Raw genomic sequence first — 22,274 nt, 5'->3', positions numbered from 1 at the left:
CCGCAGGGGACAGTTCCCAAGCTCAGGCATGGATGGCAGGAGAGAGCGCCCGACTGAGGCAGGAGAGTGCACTGCCCTGGGGTAGATCAGCCTGGAGGCTCTGCCGCTACAGGGGTGCCCTCGAGGTCACTTTTCCTTTGTGAGTACCCCCTTTTTAAAGGCTTTTACTTTTTAATTTTATCGTACAGGTCTGGGGTATGTGATGATCACATAACGCATCACAAATCCCTTCTTCATCCCCTTTCCTTCCCCTCCTCTCTGCCTCCACCTTTGGACCCCTCCCCTTTCGCAAAGTAATCTGTCTGCATTTCTATCATTTATCCTTTGCTTCGCTCTTGGTATGAATTTTGAGGCCCTCATCTAGGGAAACCATGTGATATTTAAGCCATGCATCTGGGAATCGCACTCCAGGCCCTTTGCTTGCAGTTAGTTTAGTTTAGTTTAGTTTATTATCTGGTTTATGTCACTTGATGTTAACAGCCTCGGAGCATCCATTTACCTACAGGTGACTCACGTTATCCTCAGGGCAGAGTAAATCTCCACTGTGTGAATACATTGCCTGATGCTTCCGTCTCTTGATGGACCTACAGGCCATTTGGTAGAGTTAGTAATCATCGTGGACTGTGTTTCTGTAAACCCGGGTGTGCCTGTATCCCTGTAAAGTGATGTTTGTAGCTCTTACAAAAAGAAGTCGGGAAGGGGAATATCAGGGTCAAATGGAGTTTACAGGGTTAGTTTTCTGAAGATGCTCCGTACTGACTTCCATAGTGGTTGTACGGGTTTACATTCCCACCAGCAATGTAAAAAAGTTGACCCTTCCCTCCAATCTCACCAGCACTTGTTAGTGTTTGATTCCTTGGGGATAGAAATCCTGTGTTGTTTTAATTTGCGTTTCTCTAGTGGCCAGAGACAGTGAATGTTTTTCAGGCATTTGCTGGCCATTTGTGCTTCGTCTGAGAAAGGTCTATTTATTCAATTTCCCATTTTTGATTGGGTCTTTTATTTGGGGTTCTAGTTTTTGAGTCCTTTATGTATCTCCCCACTTCCTGATATTCTCCTTGATTTCCCTTTTCAGGGTACTGTAGTTGTCATGGTGGAGATCTTTCACTCTCTTGGTTAGGTTAATTCCTGTGTTTAATTTTTATCGCTATTGGAAATGGTATTGGGTTCCCACTTCCTTCTCAGTAAGTTCATTGTTGAGGTACAGGAACACTACTGGTTTTGTGTATTCATTTTGAATCCTCCTACACTACTGAGCTGGTTAACTGTACCAGTTTTGGTGGCATTTTGGCCCTTCTTTATAGAGAATCAGACCATCTGCAGATGGTGATGGTCTAACTTACCCCTTTCCTATCCTACCCCTTTTATTTCTTTCCTTTTCCTGACTGATCTGGCTAATGCTTTGAGTGCTATGTCAAACAGGAGTGGTGAGAGTGTCTACTCCTGATTTTAGAGAGAAATCTCTCACCTTTTAATATAATGTAGGCATAAGGTTTGTCATAGATGGCTCTATCAGATTGAGATAAAGCCCTTTTATATCTGTTTTCTTCTAGGTTTTTTCATGAATAGACTTTGGACTTTGCCAAAGGCTTTCTCTGCACCTGCTGAGATGCTGATGTGATTCTCATCCTTGTTTCTGTTTCTGTGGTGAATGACATCTATTGATTTAAATGCATACATCAAACCACCCTGAGATGGCGCCTACTTGGTCTGATGTGTGACGACTTTCTGATGATGACTTGTTGTGCTCTGTTTGCCAGTATTTTCCTGAGAACTTTTCTTCTATGTTCATATAAGAGATCGGTCCGTAGTTCTCTTTTGTGCTTGGCTGTTTGTCTGGTTTTGGAATCAGGTGAACGCTTGTTCCAGGAATGACATTGGGGGTACTGCTTCCCTTTCAGTGTCATTGAAGAGTTTGAGGCATGTGGCTGTTAGATCTTTCCTGAAGTCTCTGTAGAATTCACTGGTGAATTCATTGGGTCCTAGGCTTTTCTTACTTGGTAGGTTTTTTTTATTATTGTTTCAATTTTTTTAAATCTTAAAATGAAAAAAGGATAAAAATGATAATATAGAATTCCAAAACAAAATTATTGCTTCAATTTCACTACCTGTTATTGGCCTATTCAAGATTTTTATATTTTCTTACTTCTGTTTTGGTAATTCTCATGTATTTAGGAATCTCTCCATTTCTTCTGGATCCTCCAATTTATTGGTGTACAGGTTTTCAAGTAGTTACTAATAATCTGAATTTCAGTGGTGTCTTTTTTGATTTTGCCTTTTTAATTTCTAAGTTCACTGATTGGTCTTTTCTTACGTTTTTGGGTAAGGCTGGCTAAGCGTTTGTCTCTTCGGTTTATTCTTCTCAAGAAGCAGCTGTTTGATTCGTTGACTCTGTAGTTTTAAAAAATCTCAATTGCATTGATTTCTGTCCCGATCTTTATAATTTTCCTCCTTGTCCTAGCTTTGGATTTGGATTTCTTGTTTTTCCAGGCCCCTCGAAAAACACCATCGGGTCACTTATGCGGGCTCCCTGTGCCTTTCCCATGTGGTGTGCACAGCTGTAAACCTCCCTTGCAGGACTGTTTGCACTGGGTCCCGCCGGTGAGCTCCTTTTCTAAAAGTGCAGCTGTGAAAACTCCCCAGATTCACTGCCCAAGATGCCCCTCTCCGCCCCACAGATTTGGGCCCAGTGACCTCCCACACTTTCTTGGGAGAAGGCAGAGGCCCAAGCACCAGGCGAGCCCTGCGGGTGCCCCGGGCCCCTGGGTCCCTGAGCTTTGCCCAGCTTCTGTGCTCTCCCTGCCTTCTGTCCTTTGCTCTATGTCCTTTCTCCTCCCCTCCCAGCTGGCCTTGCTCAGCTGTGTCTGGACTGTCTGTCGCTGTCCTGGTCTTTTCTTTGCAGGGCTCCTCTGTTCTTATGCCTTCGCCTCTTACCTCAAGCCTCCATGTCCAACCAAACTGAGCTCTTTCGCCCTCGCTCTAAGTGATGCGAGTGCTCTGCCCCAGGGGAGCAGGGCCAGGCCTGTCCATCCAGCCTTCGCTGTCCCCCTGTCCACACACAGGCAGAAGATCCACCTGTCTTCCAGATTGCAGACACTGTTTGTCTTTACACTTCTTTCTTCGCTTTTCTATCATCACCTCCAGCTCAATTTGTCTGAATCAGAGCTCACAGCCTCCCTGCCTGGGTCTGTTATCCGTGATTGTATAGCAAACTGCTCTGAAACTTAGTGACCTAGAACAGTTGACACTTAGCAATACCAGTGAGCTGAGGGGCTCAGTTTCTGACTTCTGGCCTCCAGCAACTTTCTGACCTCTGAACTCCAGCGCCGTAGGACTGAAAGCTATGTTGGTTCTTCTGGGGTGCTTCTCAGCGGCAGAGCACGTGCTTGGCATTTGGGAGGTCCCCAGTTCAGTCTTGAGCACAAAAGAGAAAAAATGTGCTGTTTCAAGCTGCTACGCTGGTGATGACGCCTCACGCAGGCCCAGGAAGTGAGTCCAGCCATGGTCAGGACTGGGCTGGTTTCTCTGCACACCCCAAGTCCTGCGTCTCCCTTCCTGCACACAGCAGCCCCATCCTGGTGTCGGGTTGGCATCTGTCTGGTCCCACTGTGCTGTGCTGGACCTGCCAGGCACTGGAGACCCTTCCACCCAGCCAGCCTTCATGGCAGTGGCTGTCACCAAGCCAGAGCCTGCAGGAGCCAGGCTGAGTGCTCAGGAAGCCTGGGCACTGGTGTTGGGGTGTGGCTGACTTTGGCTTCTGTCTGCAGCCCAGGACGCACACCCATCATCGGGACCCACGGAGTACCTGGGCATGCTGCAGTACCGGAGGGAAGATGAGGCCAGGCTCCTCCAGAACCTCATCCTTGGTAGGCACCCGGCTGGATGTCTGTGGAGTCAGGGCCCCAGTGCCCCACGGGGGAGGCCCTGCTCCCCCCAGCCAGGGTTCCCCCCCCCCAGCAGTATGAACCAGACGCCCCTTGGACCTTGAAAGGAGCCGAGGGGCTATGCCTGGGGCGCAGAGCAGATCCTCCACTTCTGCCCACTCCAAGCCCCAGGCAGCCCCTAGTTATGTCCTCTCTGATATTGTTAAGCATCCCGAGTGGTGGGGCATCCGAGATGGTCCTCAGCTGAGACCCCCACCCCGCTCTTTCCTGAGCCTGCCCCTAGGGTCAGGAGCTCCTCTCTGCAAGGGGCGTGGCGGTGGCTCTGTGCCTCCTTGACCTTGGGGTGTCCCCTTGCAGGCACTGTGGTAGGGGTCCCCATGGCACATGCTCAGGGTGAGGGTCTGGAACTGACCTTACTCCGCTCCCCGTACCCTGCCTTCTGCCGTGTTGTCTAGGCTCAGAGCTTTAGGTAGAAAGGTGGGGTGTGACCTTGCCATGTTCCCTGAGGACCGACCCCCCCCCAAGGCCCCCCACTTCACTGTCTCCCTGGTGCCAGCAGCAGGGCCCCCATGTCTTGTTCCCATCTTAGCGCAGTGTGGAGGGCCTCGCTGGCCTCTTTGAGTCCTTCTTACGCGACCCATCTGCTCCATGTCCCCTCTGTCCCCGCCCCAGCCCGCGTGGCCTTCCTGCAGCCTGGCCACCTGCACAGGGCAGTTTCCTGGGGTGGTGAGGCTGCCCCATCTCACCCTCATCGGATCAGAGAAAGTGCTCTGCAGATGAGCGGAAACCCCCAGGGATCTGCCATCCAAGGGCCCCCGCCAGCCTCCTCAAAGGGAAACTAGGGTGGGTGGAAGCCCAGCCCAGTCCAGCCCAGTCCAGCCCAGTCCAGCCCAGCCCAGCCCAGCCCAGCCTGCCCAGCTCCCAGGACAGCGCCCCACAGCGCCCTCACTCCTGCCCCCTGCAGACCTGAAGCCCCGTGGCGTGGTGGTGAACATGTTGCCCGGGCTGCCGGCGCACATCCTGCTCATGTGCCTGCGGTACGCTGACGCTCAGGACGACGCGGCCATGGTGCGCTCCCTCCTGGACGGCGCCATCAGCGCCATCAAGCAGGTGGTAAAGGTATGTGGGGCCTCACACCTCCCCTGGGGATGGACTCAGCCCTGTGGGCCCAGCAGTGTCTGCCCGTCCCAAGCATCACTAAGCGTCTGGGCACCAGCAGATGCCTGGCACAAGGGCTGAGTCCCCACCGCCCCCTCCCACCCACCCGAGCCCGCACGGGAGGGGGGGCCCAACCCAGTGCCTTCCCGCCTTCCCGCCTCTCCACCCCTGGGAGGATCTCCAGGAGCTCCTCCTGCTGGTCCAGTAGCATTGGTTTTTTTGGGGGGGGGTATTCTCTGACACCCTAGTACCCCTAGCCCCGCCCTCAGAGGCTCCTCCTGTCTTCCAGACTCAGTTTCCCTCTTGCATCTGGGTTGCCTGCCCTCATCCGTGCTTGCCCTCCTCCTGCTGCCCCGTGGGCCACTCTCTGGCAGCCTCTCATCCCTCCACCTCCTCTGGAGGCTGTCACACGTGATCTGTCACCCCTCACCTCTCCATCCCCAAGCTCAGGTCACAGGGCCCACGGCCACTGTTCCCCACGTCCTCCAGTCAGGGCGCCCACCCTCCTCGGCAGCCAGGAGCCCATGGAGGAGACCCATGCTCCTCAGGACCCTGCAGCACCCCGTCACACCACACAGGACTGAGGCTTCAGTGGGAGAGGGGGAAATGACCTGGAGCTGGGCGCCGCCAACGCACAGAACAGCGGAGCTGCGTCTCTCCTTGCACCAGTGGTCAGATGCCTTCGCCCTTTCCTGTGTTTTCAGGAACATCTGGAAGACTTCGAAATGCTGTCCTTTTGGCTCTCCAATACCTGTCATTTCCTCAACTGCCTGAAGCAGTACAGTGGAGAAGAGGTAGGGACCAACCCAGCTCGGGGACAGCCCTACTCTCATGGGTGGCTTCCTGGTCCCCTGGCAGGTCACCCGTAGCCTCCAGGCGTCCTCTGCAGGCAGAAACTCTGGGAGCTCGGCCTCCGCACAGGGCCAGGGAAGGTTCCTTTGCTCTGAAAGCAGAAGGGAAATTCGATGACCTTGACATCCCTCTGTTCAAGACAGCCTGAAATTCGCAGCTCCACGGCTGTCAAAGGTGGCTGTGGAGAAGCCGGCTTGCTGTTGGTGGATTCTCAGGATTCCAGCCCTTTTGTAACCTATCACCAGGCTTCTTGGCATCCAGCTCCGCCTCCACGGTTCTTCTTCCAAATTTCATGGAACTCAAATGACGAAGTAGCTTTTGGGGTCTTCCTGGCTCTTTTCCATAGGCTGGGTCACTCTGTATTCCCCCCAGTGCTGTGTGACGTTCCCAGGGTCTCAGACTTTGTCCAGCACTTGGTCTCAATACACTTTACTCTTTACCGATCCAACAAGTATAAAATGATGTCTGGTGGGGACACAGCTGAGCAGCACAAGTGCCTGCCTGGCACACACAGGTCCTGATATCAACACCTAGTACCTAAAATAAATATAAATAACCCTTCACTCTAGCTTTTGGGGCTGGGAATGTAGTTCTGTGGCACAAGTGCCTGCCTGGCAGGCGTGAATTTGTGAGTTTGATTCTTGGTACCAAAAAGTGGTATTTTCTTACTTACATTGCTCTAGCTTGATTACTAGTGAGGCCGGCTGCTTACTGGTCACTTGGGTTTCCCTTTAATTTGCTGGCTGCACCCTCTCTGTTTTTCCTCAGGCTGTTTTTTCTTGTTGGTTGATAGGTTTTACACAGAATGGATAAAGCGTGGCTTCTCTTCTGATTTTCCTCATGGTGTCCTTTGCCATAAATGCTTTCTGAATTTTGGTATAACTTAAATCCACCCATCCTGTCCTTTCCTGATTTGTGCTTGAAGAAATTCTTCCCTATGACAGTGAGCGTGCCCCTTTCTAAATGTTCACAGTTCAGACTTAGAGTTCACCTGTTTTTATCCACCAAAATCAGGGAGGTCACATGTGGACCTCAAACCAATGGGCGAGATCCAACTATGGTTTCTTCCCAATGTGGAGAACCAGGCCTCCCAGCGGGGGCAGAGGGGCACAGAGCACACCCTACCACTCCCGGGTAAAACAGAGGAGAGACGAGCCGAGGGTGTCACCCCTTGAGAGCCGCAGGGACAGTGATACCAGGAGGAGGGCGGACATGTGCCCCAGAGAGCCCGGTTGGGGCAATGAGCAGCTTTTCCCATCCATCCCTCCCTGTCCCCTCCTGCGGCCCTGCAGCCACTGGGGAGAACCCCCTTCCCATGGCCAGGTAACCAGCCATCCCCTATTTTTATTTCTAAACTCTCTGCTGCCCTTTTCAACCCCTGCCTATCATAATTTTTTTTCTTGAGTACTGAGACTTGAACCCAGGGCCCTGTGCACGCTGGGCAAGCACTGAGCCACAGCCCCATCCATATAGTTGGGTTCTTTTTTTTTTTAGTTTTTGTGATAGGGTCTCGCTGTGCAGTTCAGGCTGGGCTTGAGCTCACTTTGTAGCCCAGGCTGGTCTCAAACTTATGGTGATCCTCCCGCCTCAGCCTCCCAAGTACTGGGATTACAGGTGCATGCCACCACACCCAGTGATACTGTCCTACTGGTAATGCCTTCTTCTTTTATCTCTTTGAATGTTGTACACAGGCCTTTGTCTGTGCCCAGACTGCTGGCTTCACCAACAGCCATTTATTTTCTCCCAGTCCCAGGGCCTGGAATTCTGAGACTGGGTGCCAGTGTGGTTAGCTCCTGGGGGGACTCCTCTTAGCTTAGAATTGCCACCTTCTCCCTGTGCTTTTCTGGGCACACACAGGGCTAAGGGGGATAGAGAAAGGAGAGAGGGGAAACACTCTGAGTTAGTGATGGCCAGGCCCAGGGCTTTGTGCTAAGCTGCTAGGTCGCCTAGGCCAGCCCTGAGCTTCCAGTCCTCCTGCCTCAAGCTCCCAGAGTGCTGGGCTCCAGCAGGGGACCTCCGTGCTGTGCCCTTCTGCGTGGCTGTCCACTTAGCCCTAGGCTGTGGGGAAGGGGTCTGCGGTCATGCAAGAAATCAATGTTTTCCTCAGAGGAAACAAACTACCCTGAACTTGAAAAGCCCATTTGCAACAAGTCAGACCCTGAGTTTCAGGGTGTGAGGGTCATCCAGGTGCTGACCGTATGGTGTGGCGGCGTTTTTCGGTCCCGTGCCCCTGCATGTTCTCATGTTCACGCACTCCCTTCTTTCAGGAATTCATGAGACAGAACAGTCCGAGTCAGAACAAGAACTGCTTGAGCAACTTTGACCTTTCAGAGTACAGACAGATTCTTAGCGACGTGGCCATACGGATCTATCATCAGTTCATCATCGTCATGGAGAATAGCATCCAGCCCATAATAGGTAAGAAGGCCGTGGATGACCAAAAGCGCTCACAGCGACACTGAGGCTTTCTGAAAACACAGACACCCCTTCTCTAGCCCAACACACACCCATCCGCATGCCACAGCGTCCTGCAGATCCCCGTCCTGTCCCCCTGTCCCCGCAGTGCCGGGCATGCTGGAGTACGAGAGCCTGCAGGGCCTCTCGGGCCTCAAGCCCACCGGCTTCCGGAAGCGCTCCTCCAGCATCGACGACACGGATGCCTACACCATGACCTCGGTCCTGCAGCAGCTGAGCTACTTCCATTGCACCATGTGCCAGAGCGGGCTGGATGCCGAGCTGGTGCGGCAGGCAGTGAAGCAGCTCTTCTACCTCATCGGGGCCGTGACCCTGAACAGCCTCTTCCTGCGCAAGGACATGTGCTCCTGCAGGAAGGGGATGCAGATCAGGTGAGGAGGCTGGAGTGGGGGACAGGGTCTTGAGGTGAGCCCAGAGCATGATAACCATGCAGAGAGAGCTGGGACCATGCAGGGCGCATGGCTGGATGCACAAGGTCACACTTGGAACCTGGAGAGGCGGCTGGGTGCGCTGCCTGAGACCTGCTAGTTCTGTCCCCCATCACTTTCTCTGTGGGGAGTGCTGCTGGGGTCAGGGGACACTGGATGTAACATGGCCTGCCCTGTCCCACAAGAGAGTAGGGGGAGCTGTGGGTGGGTCACAAGGAAGTGCTCAGGAAGAGAGGCCCTTGTGGACAGTGACCATGGGGACACCAGAGAGCAGTGTATGCCTGTAATCCCAGCACTCGGAAGGCTGAAGCAAGAGGATCATTGCAAGTTCAAGACCAACCTGGGCTGCAAAGTGAGTCAAGTCCAGCCTGAACTGCACAGGGAGACCCCAGAGACACAGAAACACAGAGAGAGAGAGAGACAGAGACAGAGAGAGACAGAGAGACAGAGACAGAGAGAGCGCTGTGCTGGAGAAATAAAGTGGAGCCTTCCAGACGGGACATCAGCAAAGGGTGGGACGTTGCTGAGGGGACCCTGGAAGGCTCCGTCTGGTTAGGCAGAGGTTCTTCTGGGGAGCAGGACACAGGGAGAGAGGAGTCCATGTCAGGGTGACGGGGTCCAAATCACCAGGTGAAGGCTTTTGGAGTACCTCTTATCCAAGGACACCTCCAAAATCCACATGGTACCTTCGTTTTCAGAGCACCAGGGATTGAAGCCAGGCCCTCACACTGAGCAGCACCCTCAGCTCTTTCTTCATTTCGAGGTGGGGTCTTGCTAAGTGCCCAGGTGGCCCAGACTGGGCTTAAGCTTGGCAGCATCCTCCCTCCGCCTCCCCGAGGGCTGGGAGGACAAGTGTGCACCGTGGCGCCTGCTAAGAACTGCAGCTCCTTGGTTCCTGAAGCCTGACGCTGGTGAAGGGACAGGGATCTGAGCTAGTGTCTGAGTTAACCCTGACGGAGGGACCGGGGATCCCGAGGACCCACGCAGGAATTGATGCCCACATGTGACAGGAGGATCTGGGTGGTGATGGCAGGGAGTTGACAAAGACAGAGTTTGAAGCCCAGAAAGACAGAGAGGCGCCCCTTGTGCTTTTGGCCCTGGGCACAGGCGGACCGGGTGGAGCGATGCCAGGACGCAGTTTCCAGTTGACAGCAGCCTTCCTGCCAGGCTCCTGCTGACCCTGGGAGGCAAGGACAGCGCCCAGTTACAATAAAGCACACAGGAACTGTCCCAAACCTGAGGACCCAGGGCACCCCAGAGAAGGGCTCAGGTGACACGGGCAAGGTGCTCCTGATGTCCACTCACGTGAGCGCCTCAGCACCTCCCGGGCCAGACTAGCCGGGGACTAGAGTTCGCATGCAGTGCAAATGCCGACAACCAGACAGGAAGACCAGACAACAGGAAATCAGATCCAAGGAAAGAACAGGCCCGGCATAGCATGAGAAGGAGCACTGGGCTTTGTGGCCACCAGTGCAGAAGCACACGGGACCAGCTCTTCAGCAGTGCTGGGCAATAGACCAGCCTGAGTGAGGGGGAGCTTCACCGCCTCTGTCCCTGCCGGGCACTGGGAAGATGCCGCCACCATGCAGCTTTGCCTCACGATGGCAGCAGGGCTGTCCTTCAGGAAGTCCATGCTGGGGACTTTGCCTCTGGCTCTGATCAGTGCAGTGGGTGCCCAGGGGTGGTTCTGGCAGGGAGTCTGACAGCCCAAGTAAGGGCCTCCCTCTGCAGCCTGCAGGATCTGGAAGAGCGGTAAAGGCATGGGTTTGGGTCTTGAAGGACGGGGAGGACCCAGCGCACCCCGAGTTAGCTGAGCAAGCCCAGGTGGAAACAAGGGGAGACCGCTGGCAGGGGGTACACGGCCTACTCCAGCCCTCACACCAAAAGTGACGGAGCAGGGCACGGCTTGGGCCCCCAGGAGTCACCACCGACTTGCTTTCCTCTTCATGGGCCTTCGTGGGCCTTGTGGTATGAATGGTCTTTCTCTGTAGAGCTGTTTAGGTTATCCGTTTTGTCCTGAGTAAGTTCAGCGTTTATGGTTTTGAGCAGCATCGGCTCCAACCACACTCATGGCTTCGTCTCTTCCTTCAACTCGCGCTGTGTTTGAGCTCTGTCGTTAGGTGCCTGCCGGTGACAGCCGCGATGTCCTCCTAATGAGCTGGCCCTCTTGTTCCTGTGTGAGTGCCTCTTCCTCCTGCCCGGGAGCTTTTTCTCCCCTGGAGTCTTCTTGGTTGGAATATAGATACTTTTGATTTGTGTTTTCATAGTACCTCTTTTCCAGTTCTTTACTTTAGCTTATCAATCATATTTGAAATCAGTTTCTTTTAGGTAACTTGAAATAGGGTATTGTGAGGGGTTTTTTCTTTTTTAAAAATCAATCTGACAATCTGTGTTTTTAATTGATGTATTTGGACCATTTTAACCTACAGTATTAGTATATTCAGATCTAGATCTACCACTTTATTATTTTTTATTTGTCCCTTTTGGGCCTGGGGGTCTTTTTTGGGGGGTTTTTTAGTTGCTGTTTGCTGGTTTGGCTGGTTGGGTTTTTGTCTGATTTTCTTTTTCTGCCTTCTTTGTGGTGTTTGAACATTTTCTAATATTCCTTTCCAACTTCTCTATTGCATTTTACCACATTCTGCATTTTCTGTAGTGCTTGTTCTGGGTTTGGAGATTTGGTCAAATTCACAGTGAATTATTACGTTTTAAAATTTGCATTGCAGTAAACGTCGCCTTGCCCCCATCCCCTCACTTTAGACACACTCCGCCTGCCTTAGAGCTGCCCTCTGAAGTGCCCCTGAAGTCCGAGTCCCCACTGGGTGGCAAGAGAGAGCCAAAGCTGCAGGTCAGCCCAGAACTGAGGGACCCCAGCCGCACCCTCAGCATAGGGGCCGCTGAACCGAAGTTTCAGGGAGGTGACAGGTCTCCCCTACTGTCCTGTCACCACAGGGCGCGCTCCCTTTGCAGCAGGCTCACCAGGCTGCGCGCTGGGTTTTAACTGTGGCTGTGTCTCATGGGGCTCTGGAAGGGTGTTCATACTCACCTGCGCTCTACATTCCTGCCGCTCTTTCTTCATCCCCCATTCCAGCTCACCTTTATTCCGAGGCTCGATTGGATACAGTTTCCCTTGTGCAGGAAGCAGTTCCTTTTAGAGAGCAGTGATCCTTTTAGAGCCATTTTTCCGGCAACAAAGTTTCCTAAAATGTCTTCCTTCTGCCTTCACACTGAAGGCCCTTGTTGCAGGATGTACCTTTGGGTTAACAGTTCTTCTTTATCATTTTAAAGCTGCCGGTTCCCTTCTCCCTTCCCTCTGTGGCTGCTGGTGAGAAACCCGCCGGCCTCCTCTGGGTGCTGCTCCTCACCTTGGTCGGCTGTTGGGTGGCGGCCACCCTGTCTCCGGCTCCGGTTTCCTGGTTCGATGCTGTTGTGTCTGTGTGGATATCTTTGAGTTTGGCCTGTTGAAGGAAACCCAAAGAAATTTTGAGGTTCTAACCTGCACATCCGTGCCTTTTAACCAAAGGCACATTTTCAGCCATTATTTTTGCAAATATTTTGTCCACTTCTCCCGGGAACTTCAATGACTTCAAGGCCAGCCTTGTCCCCCAGATCCCTAACATTCTGCTGGTTGTTTCCCATTTTCTTCTCTGCTCTTCAGAGTGGGTGACATCTGCCAGCCCCCACAAGTCCCGGCTCCTCTGCCTTCTCGTCTGCCCCGGAGCCCATGCTGCTGGTGCATCTGCTTCCCTTGGGTTTTCAGCTCTAAAATTCTCCTCTGATCTCTGTCCCTGCGGTGTTTCCTTTCTGAGCTGTTCTCTTTCTGCTGGGTCAGGATAGTTCACCTTGGCTTTGGTAGTGTTCCCACGACAGCTTCTGCCAGGCTTTGTCAGATGGTCTGGGTCTCCGCTGTGTGGATGTCTGTGTGACCCGAGGTGGGAACTCATCTGGCCCCTCACACACCGAGGGCGGTTTCTAGTTGTATCCCGGCCACGTCCTGCATTTGCAGTGTGAGGCTCAGCCCTTTGAGTTCTGTGGAGAGTGTGGGTGTTTTTATTGCTTTGGGCTGAGTTCTGAGTCCCCATCCTCTGCACCTGGGGTTCCTGTGTTGGGCCCATTTCACAGCCCTTGTGGTGCTGTTTGCTGTCCCCTTTGTGACACCCAGTGACCAGCCACTCCCTGACTCCGTCCTCAAAGGCTGCATGCGCTGCTCAGATCCATGCATCAGCAGGCTTAGGCACCAGGGTTAATAGATCTCTCCACGCACCTCCCTCTCAGCCACATCCTGGTGCTTTCTGGTCCCCTGAGGGCCTCTCTTCCAGTGTGCTTTGTGCAGGGACCACTTGGGGGGCGCAGGTTGGGCCAGCACCCATCCTCTGGAGCCCCAGCTTCTCCGCTTGAGGGCGAGGCCCCTTCTCTCCACGGTTCAGGCTCCTGCCAGCCCCAGTGCCACCACCACCACCAACACCACCACGCAGTTGTTTGGGACTGGAGCGTAAGAGGATACAGAAGAAAAAAGGGGGAAATGAAATAGGGCATCTCTGCCCTGGGGGTTTCTCACTGGCACTGATGCCTGCTGCTGAGTTTCGGGCCAGTGAAGAACAGCGGGGGCACTCTGGTGATGTCACTGTCAACGTGGATGTCTTCACTGACAGGCCTGCTGCTGCTTCCCCTTGAGACAGCTGCCCTGCCCTCCCGGGGAAACAGAAGATGGACAGCACCCGAGTGCTGTGACCCACAGCCAGGCAGGAGGGTTGGCACTCAGAGTTCAGGCTGAGCTGGGACTGTGGGGCGGATTAGAAGGGGGCGCTAAGCCTTGGCGGGGCCTGCTGCAGGGAAGAAAAGGGAGGGTACAAAGGGGTTCTTTGGGACAAAGAAAGGAGCTGCACGAGAGATTTCCCTTGCACGCATCACACCCATGGTAACTTAGCCTTGCACACAACACACCCATGGGTAACACACCCATGGATACCACCCCAACTCCCAGACAGAGAGAGGCTGATCAGAAGATCAGAGCCGCCCTGACCTCAGAGATCCCAGTGATCGATCAGCTAAGATGGCGCCTGATTGACATTCAACACTCAGACACCTAACAGCTCCCGAGGTGCAATGTTCCACGCATCACAGTGTGCATACTCTGTGGGGTTTGGTCTGTTCGCAGAGTGGTGAAATCACCCTTGTAATATAATTTCAAAACATTTTCATCCCTCCAAAGAGAAATCTCATGCATTAGAAAACTCTCTCGTTCTCCACCTCTGCCTCAGATGCCCCTCCCACCAGCACAGGCAACGACTGATACTTTGCTGCTATCTGTGGATTTGCCTGTTCTGGGTATTTGTACATCAGTGGATCATAAAATACATTCTGTTTAGCTGACAGCTTCTTTAACTTAGAAGTCTCTAATTGTATAGATACCAGCAACTCAGTTTTTTTTCTGAAGCTATCCCATTGCACAGATCTACCGTAGCTTGTTCATTCATTAGTTGATGGACATTTGGTTGCTTTCACTTTGGAGGTCACAGGAATGATGCTGCTACCAACAACTTTGTAGAAGTTTTTGTGTGGACACGTTTTCAGTTCTGGCTATATATCCAGGAGTGAATTGCTGGGTATATTACTCAGCTTTCAGTTACTGTAATAAAATACCAGAGACAGTGAACTCACACAGAAGAAAAATCCTGACTCAGCTCACACACGGTTCTGGAAGATGACTGGGTCTGAAACCTGTGCCTCTTAACTCATAACCCATGATAATTAGTGACACAAATAGAAATGGGAACCCAGGCAGCTGAAAGAAGTCTCCTTCTAGTTGCGATTTTTCTACCCATTCAGGAAAATAATTAATTCTTTTAGATCTATATAAGTCTTCAAGTATCAGTGTTTCATAATATATTTTACAACTCCCCTTTGACAGTTTCTGCAGCCATGTTCTCCACTCAGACGCCCCAAGTCTCAAGCCTTAGTGGTGGTGAAGCTCACCCTGGCCCCCACCATGGAGCTTGGACCGTGGATGCCAAGCTTCACTCCCTAGTCACCCCAGGCTGCACATGGGGACTGCTGGGCCTGTTCCTAAGCTCTGTGACCCTGCTGTCCTGCAGGACTCGGGGGGCCAGCCCTGCCCTGAGTGTCTGCTGCCCCTTGGCTGCCCCACAGATGCAACATCAGCTACCTGGAGGAGTGGCTGAAAGACAAGAACCTGCAGGCCAGCGCAGCCAAGGACACCTTGGAGCCGCTTTCTCAGGTGGCCTGGCTGCTGCAGGTCAAGAAGACCACGGACAGTGATGCCCAGGAGATCGCCGAGCGCTGCACCTCGCTGTCCACCGTGCAGGTGACCAGGTGGCTGAGGGCCCTGGGTCCTCCAGGACAGATGGCTGCAATGGCCATGGCTTTCTGGGCTGAGCCAGCTAGGGTGGTGCTGGCTGCATGTTCCCTGCAGAGAAGACATGTATCCTGTGGTCCCTTTCACCTGATCAGCACCTAGCACACCCCAACTCCAGGCCTTTACATGCAGCACTCATGTGCCCTGCTGGCACAGTCATAGATGTGTGCTTGTGAGGGTTGCTCGCTCCCCCTGGGGTCACAGGTCTTTGCTGTCTTCCGTCGCCCTCCCCTGGTCTCCTCCCTGTGGCTGGAGCAGTCTGACTCCGCACTGTGTCCTGTTCCAGATCATCAAGATCCTCAACTCCTACACACCCATAGATGACTTTGAGAAGAGAGTGACCCTGTCCTTCGTGCGCAAAGTGCAGGTGAGGCCCGAGCTGAGTCTCACCGTCAGAGCGTGGGTTGAGCCATGGATCAGAATCCGTGCAATCATCCCACCACCAAAGTCCATTTGCAAATCTGCAAATGAAACCCACCTGGTGCATAGGCAGCTGAAATGGGCCATTTCCAGAATCTATTTCCATCTCAATGGAAAAGATCGGGAGGCCCAAACCAGGATGGGCACTGTTGGTGGCCCGGTTCCAGCCCATCTGGAGCGTAGGGACCTAGGCAGGGCCAGTTGAGCATGGCACTTCAGGGCCAGTCCATGCTCTAATCTCAGGTTTCTCCCTGAGTTCATTCAGGGATTCCCCAGAGGTCCTCAAGACCATCCTGGGCATCTGCAAAGCCCCTGCTTTGTCCAAAGACACATCTATGCCAAATGAAACCAAGATAGAGATAAACCACATTGCAGCTGGGTGACCATGAGGCAGCCTGGGTCTTGTCGGATGCCGAGGAGGTTTGTAGAGCAGCAGCATCGCCTCCCCGGTCTGGTTATTGGAGAATGTTGTGCCTGACATGTGTGGGCTTATTATTTTAGTGACTTAGTAATTCAGAAAGAATCTGGTTTTAGTTACTAATACGATAAAACGTCCTCCCGCACACACAGATGCCCCTGAGTGTCCACATAATTTTCAGAATAGAAAAAGGACCCTGAGGCCGGAGTGTGAGGCTCTTGGGTGAAGAGGAAAAGGGCGCAGAGTGAGCGCAGCACAGAGCTCTGTGCCCTGTGCATTAGAACTGAGCCCAGGAGTCCCCAGGAGAGAGCTGGGCAGGACCTGGCCAGGCCCGGCCCCGGCAGTGCCATGCAACCAGGCACCCCAGAGAGCCCCCTGTCCCGGGGACCCCGAAAGGCTCTCGGGCTGGAGGGGGAGCTGCCACGTCCCCTGCTCCTGGCCACGGCAGCGGCCACAGGTGCTGGCCTCGTCCTCTCCGGACCCCTCTGTCATTTCAGGCCCTGCTGAGTGGCCGGGAGGACTCTGTGCAGCTGATGCTGGACACCAAGTACCTGTTCCCTGCCACCTTTCCCTTCAGCGCCTCGCCGCATGCACTGGAGCAGCTGCAAATCCCCAGCAGCCTCAAGCTGGGCTTCCTGCGTCGTCTTTAGGGAGGGCGGATGGGAGAGAGCTCAGCTCCCTGAGCTGGTGGCGGTCCTGTACCGCGGGAGCCACAAAGGACCTCTCTGGGACTCCAGAGCTCTCCCTGTTCTCCCAGGTGCCCTAGGCTAGTCTGCAGGCCACAGAGTCACCATGATTGTTTGTAATTTAATATTTTCTGCACACAAAAAAAGATTTTTTTTTTTTTTTTTTTTGGCCCTGGGGTTCAAACTCATGACCAGACACAAAAACTTCTTTAAAAACCAAATTTACAAAGGCAACCTAAGGCAGGCCTATGATCCCAACACTAAGGAGGCTGAGGCAGGAGAATCACCAGAAAGTTCAAGGCCACCCTGGGCTACATAGTTAATTCAAGACCAGTCTGAATTTTTTGTCTCAAAAAACAAAACAAAGCAAAGAAACAAATAAAATAAACCTAAGTGAGTTTGTCTGTCTGCATCTAATCTATTTTTAATTTTCTCATAAAAGTAACTGAAGACTTACATCAGTGCCTTCTTTTAAGAAATCCATGTTCCCAAGTTTTACAGGGAATGGCTGCTGCTTGTACCCCAAACCTTCCCTTCAGGTCACAGAAAGTAACTTGATGACCCTGCTGGCTGTGTCTGGGGCGCATCTAGCCCTGCCAAGCCGGAGCAGGTCTTTCCACTGTGTGAGCGACCTGCCTTCGTTCATCCCGACACACTGCGCATGGCAGAGCGCAGTCAAATGCTGTCGTCCTCCAACCAGTGAAACACAGGAGTCCAGGGGGCCAGCCAGACTGTCTCCATGGGAAAGGTTGGTCCCTCCAGAGCCGGTTTTAGGGCTGTGCTGGGCAGTGCTGGACACCTAGGAGATCCGTTCCCGCTCATTGACAGCGTATGGAAATGTGGCGACAGGAAACGACATGGTGGTGCCCTTGGCTGTGACCTGTGGGCTCCTAGACTGCATCACCAGGTGGGGCGGGCTGGGTCCCCACCCCAACGTGAGGGACCCGAGTTCTATTCAGACTATGGGACCAGGGCTGCCTCACCTCATTCTCACGCCTGCACCAGCTGTCACACTGACCGGTCCTGGCCTGTGGGGTCTCAGAGGGCCCAGTCCCAGGTCTCTGTCTGCCCTGACCCTTGGCTGTGGGAGGGCACTGAGCCAGGAGAAAATGTCTCACTGGAGGTGGCGGGGTTTTGGTGGGGGAGAGTTGGAGGATGGGGAGTCCTGAAGAGCCAGCGGTGAGCTCATGGGTAGGCCAGGGACAGGGACGGTGCGACCCCTTGGGGTCATTCAGGTCTGTGCAGACCCCAGGGGAGGGTGGCCCCACAAAGAGATGCTGGCTACAGGAAGTCACAGGGCTGGAAGGGCTGTTCGCCAGGCATCATGGGTTCATGGCGCACGGGACTGTGGGCTGCGCATGGGCAAAAGTGTCCAGGCTGAGCAGAGATGCAGGGGTAGTGACACGGGGTGGGGGGAGGAGGGAATGCTGAGCCGGACACCGGGTAAGGAGATCAGACAGCGCTGCTCTACCACCTGCACACTGCAGCACCACCACTACCCAGAGCTGACCCCGGCCAGGTACGTGCTGCCCGCCCAGAGCTTGGGCTCTGAGCATCCCCAGCCCCTGGGCCCTCCTGTGCAGCAGGCCCTGGGCAGGGGCTCGGCCTTGCTAATGTTTATCTTCTCATTCGTCTGAGGTCACATGAATGTGTTCTGAAAGAAGGAGTGTTTGTTTTGAATTGTTCGTTTTGGCATCAGGAAATAAGTTAAGCATCTTTAAAATCATTTAGTCCTGTTTTGTTTTGTTTTGTTTTGTTTTTGTTTCAGTATTGGGGATTGGACCCTGGGCCTTTGCACTGAGCTACATTCCCAGCCCTTTTCTCCTTTTTAATTTGTAGACAAGGTCTTGTTAAATTGCTAATTTGCCAGATTAGCCTCTAATTTGTGATCCTCCTGCCTCAGCCTCCGTGTGTGTGTGTGGACTCACGGGTGTGTACCACTCACCCAATTTATGAATTGGCTGAAGAAGTGGATGCAGCTGGCTGTTCCCTGAGGCCCATGGCCTCAGGCACAGCTGGTGGACAGGAAGCATGTGGATGGCACTGTCTCATATCACAGTGGGGTGCAGCCGTGCCTGCGGGGCTACAGTGGCACTGATTGAACCTGCTTCTCAGACATGTGTCGTGGGCGCATGGATTCCTATGGCGTGGGCTGTTGTGAGCAAAGCTGTCTGGTGTCCCTGTGTCGGCCCGTGCCCAGGAGCAGACAAGCTGGGCTGCAGGACACGTGCTGCCCACCCTTAGCAGAGGCCACCCCCACCCAGAGTGCCTGCCTGCTCTTCCCACTCCCCATGGCCTGCCCACTCTGTTCTCGTGAGTGGCCTTGTCAAATCTTTCCCATTCCCGGGATGGAGTTTGGCCAGCGCTGGACACCGAGCTGTGCCAGCCTATAATGCTCCTGTCCTGTGGGTAGGAAGTAGGGGCAGCTGTGACTTTAGTCTGTAGCTGGTGTGATGAACACCGCTGAGACAGTTTTATGGGGTTTTGATCCCAAGGAAATGGCCCGTTCAGTTCTTTTCCCCATATACCTAACAAAAAGCTCAGATTAGTCGGTTATGATGTCCCATCCTGTAGAACAGCACCAACGCGCTCACCCCAAAGGCAGATCTGTAAGTGCTGACCGTGCAAGCGAGGCGGAAAAGAAAGTAGCCAGATGACCTCATTTACATAATTAACAAAGCTGTATTCCAAAAAATCAGGAGGAATCAACACCAAACTAAATGTGGGGGTGGACACTCGGGGCACAGGACAGGACTTTCTCCTCTTGGCATTGCTTATTGATTGTTGTAAAGAGAGAAGTTTCTAGTGCTGTCTAAGCTGCTTACTGAGGCAAACCACGTGTCGAAGACGGTGCCTGGCATCAGGTGACTCCGGGGGTCTTGGGTGCTGTGGGTCCCGCTGCAGAGAAACTTCTAAGTCATTACAACCAAAGCCTACGGTACACAATGGCAGGGGAGGCTAAGCTTGCTGTATGAAGGAATTTTTATCTTTTTCTTCTTAAAATGCTCACTAAAGCATGTGCTGTAGCAGTGAAAATTTCTCTCGTGTTAAAAAGTACTGTTGACAGGACAGTAAGCAGACGAGCGCGTAGTGGGCCTGGTGACATAAACCAAGCGTCACCACAAGGCAGAAGGCCAGCACAGTATGTGGGGTGTTCGATGGGCCAGTCGGTTGGTGTGACCGATGGAGGAAAGAGCTAGGCTGGGGATTCCGTGATAATTTATTGCTTGCACCTTGTTTATCTCTTCTCTTCTACAGCAAACACGTGCAACACTCCTAGCTTTAAATGCACTAGATCGCTTTGTGCATGCCTGTGGCCGCAGTGGTCTGCAGCCCTGGCCTGCAACGTCACGTGAGCAGGTCCGCTCACAGGGTTGGGGTCTCCGCTGAACACTATGGAGCTGCTGGGGCCTGCTCAAAACCCTGGGTTTGATCCCTGAAAACAGGCGGTACCAAGGCTTGTTTAGCGAGTAACACACTAAATGAAAAGCAAAGGCCAAAGCAGCCGTTGGCACAGGATTTCAATCATCAAACTCTGGCCTGCGAGTGACACACCAGGGCCAGGCAGAGCTGGGGCAGCCACCCCGATTCCCCATCCTTCCATCTCCACATTCAGAGTGGACACCCAAGCAGCCTTTAGAGTTGGAAAAGCCTTAAAATTCAGACCGGGATGAGAGGAGAGCGCTTCTCTGTGCACACATGTGGAGTTCCAGGGTTTCTGCTTTTTCCTTCTCCCGTCACCCCCAGCCCACCCCTTTCCTTGCCCCTTGGTCCCCGGGCTGCTATGGCTCCCTCCCCAGCTGCCGTCTGTCCTAAGCTGTTTCTGCTCCTCTTCCCTCAGCAGCCCTCCCCGGCCTACTTCTGTGAGCACACGCTGGCCTAATCCCCAGCTGGCCTGGAGCCTGCTAATCGGCTTCTGGGTGTCCTCCGCCTGACCTTGAAACCCACCAGGCTGGCAGGGTGAGCGAGGGGACAGCACTGACGGCTCCCACGGCTGACCCTGACCTGTGCTTTTTAAAAATTCTAATTCTAACTATGAAGTTTATCAATACACGAAGTATGATCATACAGAATAGGGACCACTTCCTTTAAAAAATGTGTTGGGGGCTAGGGATTTAGCTCAGCAGCATAAGCACCTGCCTTGCAAGCAGGTGGTCATGAGTTCGATTCCCGGTACCGATAAAAAAGAAAAAGACAAAAAAAAAAATGTGTTGGGTAAAGGCTCAAGGCTGGGAGTCCCCTCCAGCTCCTCCCATTGATTCAGATAGGCTTCTCCCGTGCCACTGGCCACGTCCTGCAGTGGCACTGGAGGCCTCTCCTGAGGGTCTTTGTTACACTGCTGCATGGTTGTCACTGCATTGGTGTCCTGAATTGATTCAAAAAGTTTCTCCTCTCTATCACTGTGACTTTGGGGAAGAGTCTGAAGTCTCACAGTGCCAGACCCAGTGAGTAAGGCAGATGGGGACACGGCGGCATCTTGGGTTTACGAGCTGCCTTTCTGTGCCACTGCATGTGGCAACAGTACCCTCATCACACATCGTAAAGGCCCTTGGGAGAGGGCACTGCAGAGCTGCTTCAGAAAGTGGCAAGGACCAGGGATGAGTGCGTTGGCAGCGTGGGGAGGCTATTGGGGGGCTTCGGGGCGATACCCAGTGTCATTTTTAAACTGAAATGACCACTGCGTATTTTGGTCACTGCTTTTGAATGTGTAAATATGGGCCACGAGTTGCAACCTGTAAATACTTCATTTAACCATCCCGGGAGAGGCTGAGAGCGAAGAGCACCGTCTGCACAGCCTCCCCGCTCCTGCACTCTGTGTCTCCCTTGGCAAAAGGCTCAGATTCAAAACCAAGAAAGTCCCACTTGAGACCCAGGTGACTGCTGCCCTGGAGTCCTCTGTGGCCCCTGATACGATTTTGGGTGTAAGCCCGAATCTGCAGGAAAATTCCACCGCACAGATGCTGTGATAGTACGGCCTCGGTATGGCACACAATTGGTACAGCAGGCACCAGTGCCAAGGGAAGACTTAATACACTGCCTCCGCGGCAGAGCCTAGGCAAAACGCCAGCATCCAGAAAACCTACACTGGGGTAACTGCAGAAGGCATGCGTTAATAAATGGCCTCCTGCGCTAAGAAATAAGTAAGTTCTGCTCTTTCTGAGGCAGCAGGGACTGCTGCGGGAGGACGACTTTCCCTCTTTAGGGAGGAGTCCCTGAAACCACCAGCCGGGCCAGGTGGAGCCTCAAGCAGGAGAGCTCTGTGAAAGCTCCACATTGCTTTCCTGTTTCCTGCAGCCCCTTCCCTGCAAATTCTGCCTCATCCACTCTCGATCGGCCCCTTCCTAAATGCACACCATGAATTGCCCCACTTCCTAGGACGGAGCTTTTGTTTCATTTATGTTTTGGGTTTGTCCTAGAAAACAAACCACACTGTGTTGAACTCGAGCATCTGATTTATTCCAGTTCTATGGTCTCAGGAGGTGCCCATCTGCCCACAAGCGTCTCCAGCCTGTCTTTGATGACGGCAGAGTAGGATTCCATTGTGAGCCAGTCCCACCTCAGGGTGAACAGCTAGGCTGC

The 22,274-nt window shown here is 53.2% G+C and overlaps 2 protein-coding genes across 6 annotated transcripts in view; both read left to right on the top strand.

The window, feature by feature from the left end:
• The window catches only part of Myo5c (myosin VC), a 59,090-nt gene extending 41,992 nt beyond the window's left edge, over positions 1–17,098 (top strand). For 3 of the 4 annotated variants that reach the window (XM_013154684.2, XM_003471784.4, XM_063248888.1), the window contains exons 34-41: positions 3,768–3,866; positions 4,849–5,003; positions 5,747–5,836; positions 8,162–8,312; positions 8,458–8,740; positions 14,945–15,119; positions 15,457–15,537; positions 16,506–17,098. In XM_013154684.2, coding sequence (XP_013010138.1) covers positions 3,768–3,866; positions 4,849–5,003; positions 5,747–5,836; positions 8,162–8,312; positions 8,458–8,740; positions 14,945–15,119; positions 15,457–15,537; positions 16,506–16,658 — 1,187 coding nt within the window. In that variant the 3' untranslated portion in view covers positions 16,659–17,098. Of the gene's footprint in view, positions 1–3,767; positions 3,867–4,848; positions 5,004–5,746; positions 5,837–8,161; positions 8,313–8,457; positions 8,741–14,944; positions 15,128–15,456; positions 15,538–16,505 lie in introns of all 4 variants that reach the window. The other variant, XM_063248907.1, reaches the window with a different exon arrangement.
• A 983-nt stretch (positions 17,099–18,081) lies between these two features.
• The window catches only part of Gnb5 (G protein subunit beta 5), a 34,438-nt gene continuing 30,245 nt past the window's right edge, over positions 18,082–22,274 (top strand). The window contains exon 1 of one of the 2 annotated variants that reach the window (XM_063248837.1): positions 18,082–18,213. The gene's annotated coding sequence lies outside the window, so the exon portion shown is untranslated. The remainder of the gene's footprint in view (positions 18,214–22,274) is intronic. The other variant, XM_063248820.1, reaches the window with a different exon arrangement.

The sequence above is a fragment of the Cavia porcellus genome, unplaced genomic scaffold (genome assembly GCF_034190915.1).
Source record: "Cavia porcellus strain 051 isolate PalLab524CR breed Dunkin Hartley unplaced genomic scaffold, mCavPor4.1 scaffold_1, whole genome shotgun sequence".
NCBI lineage: Eukaryota > Metazoa > Chordata > Mammalia > Rodentia > Caviidae > Cavia > Cavia porcellus.
The sequence above is the reverse complement of the archived record's forward strand: the minus strand, read 5'-3'. Positions and strand labels throughout refer to the sequence as shown.